Source organism: Pieris rapae, chromosome 16 (genome assembly GCF_905147795.1).
Source record: "Pieris rapae chromosome 16, ilPieRapa1.1, whole genome shotgun sequence".
In the NCBI taxonomy this organism is placed as follows: Eukaryota; Metazoa; Arthropoda; class Insecta; order Lepidoptera; family Pieridae; genus Pieris; species Pieris rapae.
In genome coordinates this window covers 10,029,700-10,043,358 of record NC_059524.1, presented here as the reverse complement: position 1 = coordinate 10,043,358, position 13,659 = coordinate 10,029,700, and the positions used below count along the sequence as shown (strand labels likewise).

The 13,659-nt window shown below is 35.8% G+C and overlaps 1 protein-coding gene and 2 long non-coding RNA genes across 3 annotated transcripts; all 3 read right to left on the bottom strand.

Annotated features, from left to right (window-relative positions):
* Positions 1–489: 489 nt before the first annotated feature.
* Positions 490–4,627, bottom strand: LOC111002994 (host cell factor 1). The gene has a single exon (XM_022273319.2). The coding sequence runs from the start codon at positions 4,425–4,427 to the stop codon at positions 1,959–1,961; it is 2,469 nt and encodes an 822-aa protein (XP_022129011.2). The 5' UTR covers positions 4,428–4,627; the 3' UTR covers positions 490–1,958.
* A 1,810-nt stretch (positions 4,628–6,437) lies between these two features.
* LOC123689865 lies at positions 6,438–6,869 on the bottom strand. Its single transcript, XR_006750735.1, has 2 exons — positions 6,809–6,869; positions 6,438–6,689 (listed from the first exon to the last, which is right to left on the bottom strand). It is a non-coding gene; the product is annotated as an uncharacterized LOC123689865 (long non-coding RNA).
* A 5,047-nt stretch (positions 6,870–11,916) lies between these two features.
* Positions 11,917–13,659, bottom strand: LOC123689868. The gene is made up of 2 exons (XR_006750737.1): positions 12,884–13,659; positions 11,917–12,483 (listed from the first exon to the last, which is right to left on the bottom strand). It is a non-coding gene; the product is annotated as an uncharacterized LOC123689868 (long non-coding RNA).

Sequence of the window (13,659 nt, the reverse complement as noted above, 5' to 3'; positions counted from 1 at the left end):
ATAATTATAATCTACTAAACAGTTTCGGATTTTGAACCTGGTGTGGATTACCTAACCACAATATTATCACAAGGGTGATTATGGCATACTTAACGTCAAGGAAATTTTGCTTTTACATGTGTTATGCAGTAACGCGACAATCATAGTTCATTAAAACTGCGCACAGAGCACCCTTGTGACACAAGTACAAACTAAAATACCCCTTAGCCCTTAAGGCTGTTAATAGTTGTTTAATAAGATGGCGTTTATTCAGAGAACAGCAAAAAAAAGTGAGTTTTTCAATTCGACACCAATTTAATATGTTCTCTATGTATCTATGACCCTACAATACATAAATACGGGTAACGCCCTCTAGTGACGGAATTAACTAGCACACATATAACACTTAGCACTGATGATGAGTGATTTAAAATTTAAATCTATAATTCAAGTATTCTATGTTTGAATCATTCAGATTCATATTTTGCATATACATAAATAAAATTCACATTTTATCCAAATCGTTTATTCAAGCAAATGAACATAATATTATGAACAAACTATAACATTACCTACTTAATGATATTTACATTCTCTTTCTTACTTATCACTCTAAATATTCTAAAATATAACTAACTTAACTGTTTGTGTGCAGAATATGCTTTCATTTAATTCAAATACAAAAATAAAAAATCCAATTAATTCGACATGTTGCTTCCATTTTAGCATTAAATTTATAATTGATTTAGGTGACATGAAAATATATTCTGCATATTTTTAATAATATATTACTATATTATGTCAATTACTTAACTTACATAATAAAAATTACAGATAAAATATGATATCAAACAAATGAAATATTTACTTATTTGATAGGAGTAAGGCTATCCAGGGTAGGCTCGAGCAGCATTAAAAACTAAATGTATACATACAGAAGCTAACATGGAATTTCAACTTCTTAAGTTAGACTTAGGTTCAGCAACTGACGCTTTCAATTTAATAGTGTTTTGGTTTAATCTATTGGCTAGGCCATAAAAGAAAATCATTTGACTCTTGAAATGTGTATAAGACAATTATAATTATTTATGTAATTCACAAAGAAATCAATATGTTTTCATAACACCCAACTATACACTTGGCTTTGACTTTAATATATAGTATAGCTATTGACCAAACAATTTGTAAAAATTTAAATTTTCAGCTGTTCAATACATTTTCTAAAATTACCATTAAGTTACAGTGATATTGCCAATAATTTTTTAGGCACAGTGAAAATTAATTTTATATATTTGCTTTCCATTAAAACCATAATCATCCAGATATTCAGAACAGTGGATTGTCAACATACAAATAGCCTCATAAGTCTCATAAATCAGCAATTCAACAGAATACACCTCAGAACCTATTTTTAATGATAAAATAACCACCACAACATTAACTTGGCTTGTCATATTAAAACTAAAATAGTGCATTTTTTATGTTACTTTAATTACAATTGTTCAAATTTAAGTATAGCACTTGGGTATTGTGCCTAATACACCAGTTTATTTATTAGAATTATATAATAAACTGCTGTGAACAGGAAGACAAGAAAATTTAAGAGAGGCAAAACAATAAAAAAAAACCCTTGACATTTAGTTTTAAGTTACTGTATATAAAATATCTGAATTGCACGCAAAAAAGACAGTATGTTTAGCAGCAGTAAACTGGGTTGCAGATATTCTATTGTGACAAACCATGTAACCAGCACAATTATTTAATTTTCTTTCCTATGTCATTGAAATGCAAATCAGAATATTTAAAAGCTAAAACTAAATAAACTGTTACAGTGCATACGGTTTCTTACTATAAACTAATAAATAGTTTTAAGGATTTTCTATAGTGTCACAAGTCCCAGAAACCTTGCATCTTTTAAAAAGAAGTAAGACACTCAAGAACACTTCACTGTGTGGTCAGATTCAGTGTGGTCGGGTCATTCACTGCTGTTGTCCATGCTGTGATTGGTTAGCAGACTTTGTGATTACTATTGTTTGCTTATTACCAACTCCTGATTTACCCAGTTGGAGAACATTAGATGGTAAAGTGATTATCTTATTACCTCCTACAGTATTTGCGGATACTAATTTAACAATTGTTGCTCCTGGAGAAATTCCCTGGCCCTGCGCCCCACTTGATACTACAGGTCTATTTTGCATCATTGCCATTTTAGGCACAGTCGCAACGGTCATGCCAGTTGAGGTCTTGACTAATGTAACATATTGTGGAGCAGAACTTGTTTGAGCATTGGCACCTGGTGTCTTCTTTATAATAACAGGTATACCTGCATTGCCACCAGTTTGTCGTAGAACTGTCGCACCAGTAGCACTCACACTGCCTGCCACAGATGTTACTACAGTGCTTTGTTCACCAGATTTTGCAGTCACTATTTTATACACAGGAGCTTTGCCCCCTTGTCCTGTAAGAGCACCACTGGCTATCTGTATAGTTCCTCCAGTGCTGCCAATAACAGGTAAATTGCCAGAACCTAGTTTAACGGGGACTCCTCCTGTTATTTTTGTTTGCATGCCACTTTGTATAGGGACTCCTCCTGCAGATTTAACCAATACATTGCTTGTACCAATTTTAACATTGCCAGCACTTAACTTTAATGGAACATTTGAAGCAACTTTTTGAACACTATTTGCTATCTTACCCTGGAGATTTGCAGTCCCAATCTTTAGTGTGTTACTGGCCAATTTTACAGTATTACCCGCACCAAGTTTTACAGGGACTCCTGCAGTCGTACCAGTCTTAACTTGTACAAAACGTGGTGTGCTAGATCCAACAGGAGAACTGAGAACAATCTGTGCATTAGACTGAGGGGTTGAAACGCGTACCGTGGCAGGAGTGCTTACTCCGCTCATAATTCTTGTTACACCTTGTGGTGTAACTGCTGCTACTTTAATTTGTTGCGATGATCCAGGAGCAGGTGATTTGGCAATTGTTTTCCCAGGATATGACTGTTTTATTGTTGGAGGGCTTGGAGCTATCTTGAGACCAGTAGATTGTCCTGCTACTTTAATGGATCCAGATACTATTTTTTGAGGTGTAGTAGGTGCAGGAGTTGCAGCAGAAATTGTTGATCGGGTAGGTATCTCAGGTGTAGGTAATGTTGCAATTGGGGATATCAACCCAAAGGCCTTTGCTGCGTCTGGTTGAGATGCCACAGGAGGTGCAGGTGGTGGCGCTGTTACAGGCTCAGATGCAGATGGGAACCTAGCAGGGGTCACTTTACCACATTTTTGGACTTGCAGTAGATAAGTAGTAACTGTATTCATAGCTGGCCAACACAATTCTAAAGAAGTAGTTCCAGCTCTTACCAGAGCCACACGCCCTGCTTGTGGTGGAACTCCCACTTCTAAGTACCACAAATCCTTGCAGCAAATCTGGTTATTCCATGTTTTTCTATAACCATCACGACCTGACCAAATATAGAGTCTAGTTTGGATGGCTACTGCACTATGGCCAGCGCGAGCTCTAGGGACACTTTCTACAAAGTTATCAAGAGATATATCATCCCATGTCATGGTCTCCAAGTTAAGTGATGCAAGGGTATTAGTACACTTCCATTCCTTTTCATGAGTTGCTAGTTTAGATTCATCAGGTACAAGTGGTACCCAGCCACCATAGACATACATGTGGTGTCCAATTACAGTAGCAGTGTGTAAGGAACGTGGCAGTGGTGATATACCTCCTAATTCAGGTCGAGTCCATGACATACTATCTATATCAAGGATCCAGAGATCTCCCAGTCGGGAGCCACTCATTCCCCCATAGATTATCAGTGATGATTTCCCAGTATTTTTATCTGTATAAGCCACACCACTGTGAGATTCGCGTGGGGGCGGTGATTGACCATATGTTAATGGTATGTCCCATACAGTCATTGACGAATTTGGGTATAGCTCCAATGTATATAAATCATTAAGGTAGCTCGGAATATTATTCTTTGGATCATCACTCTTATTAGCCAGTCCACCAAACAAATACACTTTACCGTTAAGAAGAGTAAAGCTATGGCCCAAACGCGGGCAGGGAGGCAGTCCCTGCTTTGGTGGAAGTGGTTTTAAATGCTTCCATTCCCATCTAGAGGCCTGTAGTTCATAAAGGTCGTTAGAATACTTGCCGTACTCCACCATGCCGCCAAAAACTAAAAGACGCGTTCCGTCCACGACGAAACCATAGGCAGCGCATCCCGGAGGAACTTCACCTTTGGTAACAGGTACAAACCATTGGTTTGTTGTAGTATTGAATACGTGAAGCTCATGAACTATCCCTTCGTTTCCGCCGCCGAAAACTATCATCAAATCCTTGATGGCGACCGCTCGATGACCATGTCTAGGTCGTGGTTGGGGTCCAGTAGGATTGTACACTTTTTGCCACTTAAGTACAGCGTTTTCCTTCATTTTCACTAAACATTTGTCAGTAAACTCTTTTCACCGTATGTATCGCTCGGGATGCGTATCTAGAGCATAGACAAGGAGAAACGTCGTAAATAAGCTTTGTAGAAAATATTCGGTTAGGTTGAAGCTACATAAAACAATGTATGTCGATTATCTCTTTCCTACTCACGGGTCTCGCCTATGAGTAAAAAAGAATCACCCTATGGAGCTTCGACTGTATAACAAAAATGGCGTTAGCAACAGCAATAGCAACTTACAAAAGGGAGAAAAATGGCGTCGGCCGTCAAGATTTTGTCTATGTTATTATATAGATAATAAATATTAGTCGGTTTTATATTTTTGCATAATCTGAAAACAAAATAAAAACATAAGAGAAAGCCTTACAGGTGTATTTTTTTATTATTGATATACACATTTATTAATATTGTCTTTATCATTATATAAAACTGAAATATTAACAAGTATAATTTAGGACTTTTTGTTCAATATTTAAAAATATATATTGTTTATTTCATTCTTAAATCGGTAACATTAATCAATATACCTATATTACTTTTTGCATTAAACAAATTAAATTCTGTAAATCTTTCACAGTGCTATAAAGTATAGACCTATGTAAATTTTACGTATTAAAACACTGGCAATTAAATATATAATTTTTAAGGCTAAGGTTGGTACTCATGTGAAAAAGGCGGGAAATGTTCTTTGCGTTTAATTACAGACTGTGTTATAAGTAGTATCTAGTTAGCTCGGAGACTACAGACTTAAATAAGACGACTTCGAAATCAACGACCACATCATATAGAAACAACGCTTAAGTAGAGAATTAAGGAATATATCTATAACAAAATCACTTTAAAACATGTTTTATTTTAGGTAGAATGGCAGAGTTTTCTTTCTATTTTCCTACTAAATTACTAGACAAGTACTCTATAGACTGTCAAGTATAAGTTGGCGTACCAGTGGCGGCGCCTCCTACAACCCTCTGTGTTGCCACTTTTTTTGTTTAGTTTGGATTGATGGATATTCTTAGATATTACATTAAAGGTAAATAAAAAACTCAATAACAAAAAATTATTTTTTATAGTAATTATGGTCTGTTAGAGGCATTATTCCTTCCATGAATTCTTCAGAGTCATCTGTGTCAGAAGAATCTGAGTCGCTGCTATTCAAATCAATTAAAAATGGTTCCATTACTGTTTCAAGGCGGTTGTCTGTCATACGATAATTATTTTCAACATTTATAACGTGATTACAGTGTTTCTGCCATTCTTCAGCAGTTATTTTGGAAAATGCACTATGGATTCTCTGTTCCATGTTTTCAGAGAGGCCAGTAACATTTGTGTCTGCAAATATTCTTTTGAACGAACTCCAAATGAATTCTATTGCATTAAAGTCACAATGATAAGGCGGAAGTCTTACAGCCTTATGACCATGTTTCTTTAATATTTCATCAATTAAGTAGACATTCTCCTGATTGAATGAATAATGAATTGGGCTCTAAGTTTGGGATAAGCTTTTCTTGTAGCCATTTACTGAAGTTATCTCCATTCATCTCGTCGTGATAATCTCCACTTTTGGTCTTAGATTTGAAACACAAAAGACTATTGGGGATAAAACCTTTCTCACTTCCGGCATTCACTATGATCCATCTCTGACCTTCTGAGACTTCTGTAAGGACACCTTCAGTTTCCTCAGACTGCCAACATTTTTTAACTTTATAGCCAGGGTGTAAATAAGTCTCGTCCAAATAAACGATTGGCCTCGGATTGTCACTCCTTCTATTATTGTCTATTTCTCGTAAAAATCTTGATCGCCAGGCAACAACATCATATCGCTCCATGAGAACCATCCTTTTGGATTTATTCTTTTTATAACTAAATCCCAACTTGTGTAGTATTTTTCTGAGAGATTCTATACTACCCTTGAAATTGATGTCTGCCTTTAGATCACAATGTAATTTTCTGAGAGTAGGGACGGAATTATTTAAATAATAAGATTGGATTTTGCGTCTAATAACACAAAGATCAAAGTCATCCAAATCAGAAACAGTTAATTTTCTTTTTCTACTTTTACCTGGAGTGACTAGTTTTATCGTAACTTTAGCCTCGGAAGTAGTGTTCTCTGGTGTGGAATTGTCATCACAAGCTGTGGATGTGGAAGGTCCTTGAGCTGCTTGATTAGGGACTTCAGTTCTCGCTGTAAAATTACTTTCCATGATTTTTCCCTCTGAAACTATACGGTTCACGGTTCTTTCAGAAACACCTTAAATAAAACAAAAAATATTTTAAGTTATCCATCAATCACATTTACTTTCAAAAGCAATTATTATTTTTCCCTAAATTTGGGGATATAAATATCACTTTTAACTGGCAATACTTTACCTGTCAAAGCCGCTGTTCGAGCATTCACTTGTTGAAATGGAATAATCGGCCCATTGTTACGTTTCTCCTCTTCACAAAAACGTTTTACAGCTAGAATAATTTCTCTAGCTGCACTCCGCACTACTTTTGGCATGTTTCGTAATGATTTTTATACTTTAAAACACAAATTATTAGCACCGACACACGTGAGGCTACCAAGCTGTTAGAACTGTCAACACAACTGTCAAAATTAGTACCTTTTTCTGCCACACGCCAACTTACACATGACAACCTATATTAACCATATGAATGTGGTTAGATTTTTCACGTGGTCACCCAATTCTGACATAATTGCACAGATGACAGATCAAAGTTACAATACGCCCTTATGAGCGAATTGTGCGATTGTTTTATTTTCGAACCGATTAACAAACTGTATATTTATTGTTGCTGTTGCCTGTTATCATTACAAAATTACAAATAGAATGGTAAGACGTAAAAATCTAAACTGGACCTGTTTATGAAGAGTATATGAATTTTAAATGACATTGTTTAGTTTTACTGTAATTTCTAAATGTAATGTAAAATTGATGAGGGTAAGGAGTTAGGACACTTAAAAATAAAATTTATGAATTTTAGTAGGTAATGTGTACAAATTTATAACCATTTAGGTATCAGTAATAAACAGCAAGACCAAGTAGAGAAACTATTAACTAATAGTTTTTTTTTATATTATGGCCCGCACGGTTTGGTCATTGTGGACCAGGGTCAAAACAGGGAAACGGATAAAAAATAAACGTATCGGATGGAACGGAATTAAGGAAAGGAAATCTATAAAATAAAAGATCAATTCTTATAGAAATAGATATAAAAGGAGTGTAAGAAAAGATATTTACATATATACACATTCATAGGATCTTTATATCATTACTTAAGATAAAAGCTGCTAAAAGTGGGTCCATTATATTATGTTGTCAATATAATATATGTGGGTCCATTGTTGAAAGTGAACAGGATATGGATGAAGGGAAATGAGACCGTCGATAAGAGCCGACCGTTCGGGCCGAGAACAAACAAAAATTATGTGATTCAAATCAGCTTCATCATATCCACATTCGCACGTAGGGTTGTCAATAATATTAAACTTAGCAAGGTGAGCTGGGGTGCAGACGTGTCCCAGACGCATACGAGACAGTATTGTTGTAATTCTTTTACCGAATCTCAGTCTGCAAAACCAGGGCTTAATGGGTATAGAAGGTTGAATAGCACGATAATGGCGACCTTTTGAACGATCGATTTGACGATTGACGATTCCAGGATTCAGACTAGGAATTCCGGAGATAAATCCCAGAAAGAGCTATCAAGTCATGCGCATAGTTTCCAAAAATATCCACATCTCCACTCTCCACTGCCTCATTGGCAATACGGTCGGCTTTTTCGTTTCCAGATATTCCACAGTGACCAGAAATCCATGCAAACGATACGGCATAGTTTTCTTTTAAACATTTCAATAGTAGGTTTCTAATTTCTAATTTCGGAAATGACAGGGAATTGATAATGTGATCCAAATGGGAACCGGGCTAGGGCATTTAGAGAACTAAGTGAATCTGTAAAAATTACAGTTTTTTGAAGTTTCAGTAGAAGGATGTATTCTATAGCTTTGAATAGGCCAATACATTCGCCAGTGAACACGGAGGATTCAGTAGGGAGTTTAGTTTTTTGGACAATATTGTAGTTAGAATGTAGTACACCAACACCTACACATCCATCACTGGAATGTTTAGATGCATCTGTAAATATTCGATGCCATTGTGGCCACTTAGTGTCAACAATACAGTTAAATGTTAACCTTTGGTTTTGCTCAATTTTAACAAGACCTATGCTAGTATGTATATCAGGAGAGATTACAAGGGAATCGTAACTATATTTGAACAAAGGATTGGAAGTCGCTTGGTGAGTAGGAGCCTGAAGAGAGGTAAATCTTGTGTAACTTTTAACCAAACATGGTGTGCGTTTGTTTTTCCAAAAATGAGAAGTGTGGATTGTAGATGTCAGGCATGTCAGTTTAGGTGTAAGGATATGGTTACTAAATTGCATACAGCGGAATAGGAATTTATCAGATAGAAATTGTCGGCGTAAGTTTAATGGTGGCTCTACACATTCGGTTCTCATACAGTTGATTGGGCTTGACTTCATAGCTCCTAAGACTATTCTCATTGCTTTTGCTTGAATACTATCCAATTTTTTGAAAGCAGAAACATTTCCTGGTTCCAACAGGAAAGTACCGTAATCAATTACACTTCTGATTATGGCGTTGTAAATCAGATTTAGGGAGTGTGAATGCGCTCCCCACCAGATGCCCGATAAACATCTAAGAATATTTAAATTTCGTTCACATCTCGCTGTTACATACTCACAGTGGGATACACCGGTGAGCTTAGAATCTAGAACCACCCCCAAGAATTTGACATTATTAGTTGAGGGAATCAAAACATTATCAAACTTTATCTGGATCGGGAGAGGCTTACGCATTCTGGAAAACAACACAACCCTGCTCTTGGATACAGATATGTCTAGACCATTCGAAGTCAGCCATGAGTTTAAAAATGAAAGGGAAGATGTTAGAGTTTGACAATTATTTTCAATTGATTTGCCCGATTTGTATATAAGAAGATCGTCTGCATATTGTAGTACGTTTGTTGATGCCTGCAATGATGTTTCTAAATCATACGTATAGATGTTATAGAGCAAAGGACTGAGTACAGAACCCTGTGGTAATCCTTTCCATACGGTCCGAGATAGTTTGACATCTTCAATAAATAAATTTATGTATCTTTCACTGAGCATATCTATAATAAAGTTTGTTAGAATTGGTGGTACGTTTAAGCATAGCAGTTTTTCCTTGATAACCGATATAAGAACATTGTCATAAGCTGAGCTTATATCTAAGAAAGTAGCTACTACTGACTCATTTTTTGAAAATGCTAATCTTGTGTCTGTAGTGAATATTGCTAAACTCAAATCTTTATTGCATTCCTTATATAAATATTTTACACGTTATAATTTATTACAATAAGGACCTTGGTTAGGCACAGCAATGTTGTGGGAGGGCTCCACCATAGTTAATACATTTCTATTCTTACAAGATACATTATTTATTTGCATTAACTTCACATCGCGAAAAAGGAGAATGTACTTAACATTATCAATAAACTTAACTTTTATAAAAGAAATTAAAGTCTATCGGTCAGATACTCTGTAACAGTGTAAACACTTATATAATAATTTCCATAAAGATTTTTACCTTCTAATTTGACATGGTCTATGGTTGGTCGGTTATCAGTACTCATAACTTTTTGGTTGAAAAAACGCGGGAAGCTTCGAATTTGGCGGGCGCGATTTTTGTTTGAATTTTCTGTAAAATAATATTTTTAAAAATTTAGTGATCAGAATAGTTAAATATTGTATATATTTATAATTTGTATTATTATTTATATTTTTCTTCTTCTTTCTTCGAGTTTTGGTAAGCTTTTCTGAGTTTTATGAACGAGCCTCCGGACCCGGGGGGCACGGCGCCCCCCGCGGTTGCATTTATCACCATATCTAATGAATCCGGTATGGATTCTGACTGTTCTTTGGCCTCCAAAAGGAAGCTGAAGCGCAGTCACAGGCAAAATTTACACAAAGTTTGCAAACATTGCAATAAAAGGAAACGCAAAAGCACTACAGAACACTCTAAACCCTCAGACAGTCCTTCTTGTCAATGCACAGATGATTTTGCTGAGACCACTGTGACACCACCAACTAACAATTTGCCTCCATCTAGTCCTTCCACTAATAAGACAACAATGCCTCTTCTTTCCACCGGTATATCTTCTAAACCCACCACACAAATTGGTAGGGCTAGTTACGATGCCAATGACCACGGCCCGTTTGTGGTACATGTGCAGAAAGTACAGTCATCTGATGATGATAGCACAGTTTTACACCCAGTTGTATTCGGGAAATTTTTAAAAAAAATTCTGTTTAAAAATATTGTAGATGGTAGTTTAAAACGTATTGGCAGAAATAAAATGACATTAACTTTTAGTAAATATACAGACGCAAACAGCTTTATAAATTCAAACTGCTTACCAACTAACAACATGAAAGCTTTTATCCCTACTTTCAATATTACAAGGATGGGTTTGGTTAGGGGAGTACCAACGGAATGGTCTCCTGAAGATATTATGGAAAACACTAACATACCCATTGGGTGTGGGGAAATTATAAAAATCAGGCGACTTAATTATAAAATCATGGTCAATAACTCACCTACGTGGAAACCTTCACAAACAGTTGTTTTTACATTTGATGGACAAGTTTTGCCTAAACGGATATTTATGTGTTATAATTCTATGCCGGTTAAATTGTATGTGTATCCCACAATTCAGTGCTTTAATTGTTGCCGCTTTGGGCACACCAAGGTCCAATGCAGGTCAAAGCCCAGGTGTTACAAGTGTGGTCAAGGCCATACTGGAGATACTTGTAATGTAGAGGAAGACCATGGTTCTTGCTGCTTATGCTCTGGGCTGCACTTTGCTTCAAGCAAAAAATGCCCAGAATATGTGAGACAAACAGATATAAAAGTAACAATGGCAGAGAATAGCTTATCTTATATTGAAGCGTCAAAATTACATCCCCCAATTTCGAAATCATTTGCTGATGTTGTATCCTCTCTCCCAAGTAAATCTCTTCCTGGTGGAAATACAGTATTGCCTGGTTCACCACCTCCACGTACAATATCTTATAAAAAAACAGTCTTCACTAAACCCAGAACACCTCCTCAACACAGTAAAGGTTTCGATCATGTAGCACATGAGTCTCTTGTAAGAGACTACAATATGCCAGAGCCTTCTAATGGATGTGCATTACCATCATCGCCTAATGCAAATTCACAACAGACAATAATAGAGTTAATTACTACATTAATTAAATTTCTTTCTCAACCTAATTTATCTATACCGTCCCACGCTGCTAATTTAATTAATTCCTACACTGATAATAATAATGGCCAACATGGACAGGTTAGTTCAATGGAACTGCCGCAGTATTATAAACAAAAAGCATGAAATTATACACATTATAAATAATTTTAATCCTTTTATTTTTTCTTTATCTGAAACCTGGCTAAAGCCAGATCAGGTATTCAAAATCCCTGGTTATTCTTGCTTAAGAGAAGACAGGGCTGATGGGTATGGTGGTGTATGCCTGCTCATCAGAAACTCAAGCATCTTTTCTTCCTTCCCTCTTCCTTCACATAGTAACAGCTTTTCTATCATTACAGCTATTGTTGATGGTATCTGTTTTGTCTCTGTATATGTCCCTCACCCCTCCTTGCAAATATTCAATGAAATAAAAAACTTAATTTCAGTTCTCCCTCAGCCTTTCATGATTCTGGGTGATTTCAACTCTCATCATACATCGTGGGGTAGTTCAGTATCTAATAGGTACGGGTATGAATTATTGGATATCTTAGACATGTATAACCTGTGCATTTTAAATACGGGTTCTCCTACTCGCCTTACAAAGCCTGGTGAAGTAATTAGTGCCATTGACCTGTCCATCTGTACTCCCAATTTAGCATCTTCTCTCTCTTGGTCTACTTTGTGTTCATCTTACAATAGTGATCATTATCCCATAATCATTTCATTTCCCTGTAAAAAAATAGTAATATGTTTATTAAAAAGTCTCGCCTTAAACACAAAATCATAGACTCGAAATGGAGTCAATACAGTTTATTAGTAGAAGAGAAACTGAATAATTGCTCACAAGATAATGTCACAAATAGTAATTATTTACAAGAAGTTTTGTTAGAATCGGCTGATAGTGTTTTTCCTAGGAAAAAGCCAAGTAGTAATAAGTTGTCATCTCCACCATGGTGGGATGAAGAATGTACCACAGCTATTAAAAAACGCAAGGCAGCTGAGCTTAATTATCGCAATGATATGTCTATGGAAAAATACGAGGTCTTAATGAATGTAATGAAAGAGGTTAAAAAACTATTTAAAAAAAAGAAATCTGAGGGTTGGAGGAAATATTGTAGCTCTTTATCACCTGGAATAAATTCTTCTGTCATTTGGCGAAATATCAAAAGATTCAGGTCAGCTATCAATCCTTCTAACCCGTCGTTGCTTCCTATAGAATTAGCTGATCAATTCCTTGATCGCTTGGCTCCTCCTTCTGCTCCAGATCTCATCCACTCTTCTACACAAAATAACTCTGATGTTGTCCCTTCCTCACTAAATCTACCTTTTACGTTATTAGAATTAAAAGGTGTATTAAATTACGTTAAAGACAGTGCTCCTGGGGAAGATGGGATCCCATATTCCTTTTTGTCTCACCTTGGCGAAAATGGATTAAATTACTTTTTAAATTTAATAAATAAAGTTCTATTGACAAATGACATACCGCCATCTTGGCGAAGTCAAATAGTGCTGCCATTTTTAAAACCGTCTAAGATTCGATCTGATATTAAATCATACCGTCCTATAGTCTTGTCATCGGTGATAACAAAAGTTGTTGAACATTTAATTAAAAATCGGCTTGAATGGTATATAGAAAATAATAAATATCTGTCACCAACTCAGTTTGGATTTCGAAAAGGTAAAAGTGTGTGTGACAATTTAGGCATATTAGTCACGGACATTCGTAATGCTTTCTCAAATAAAAAGTCAGTAGTCGCAGCTTTCTTGGATATTAATTCGGCTTATGATAATGTTTTGTTACATATTCTAAAAAGTAAATTAGATAAATTAAAGGTTCCTTATTTTTTAAATAATTTCATTGTAAATCTTCTATCAGAGAGGAAAATTCTTTTAGATGTTGGCGGC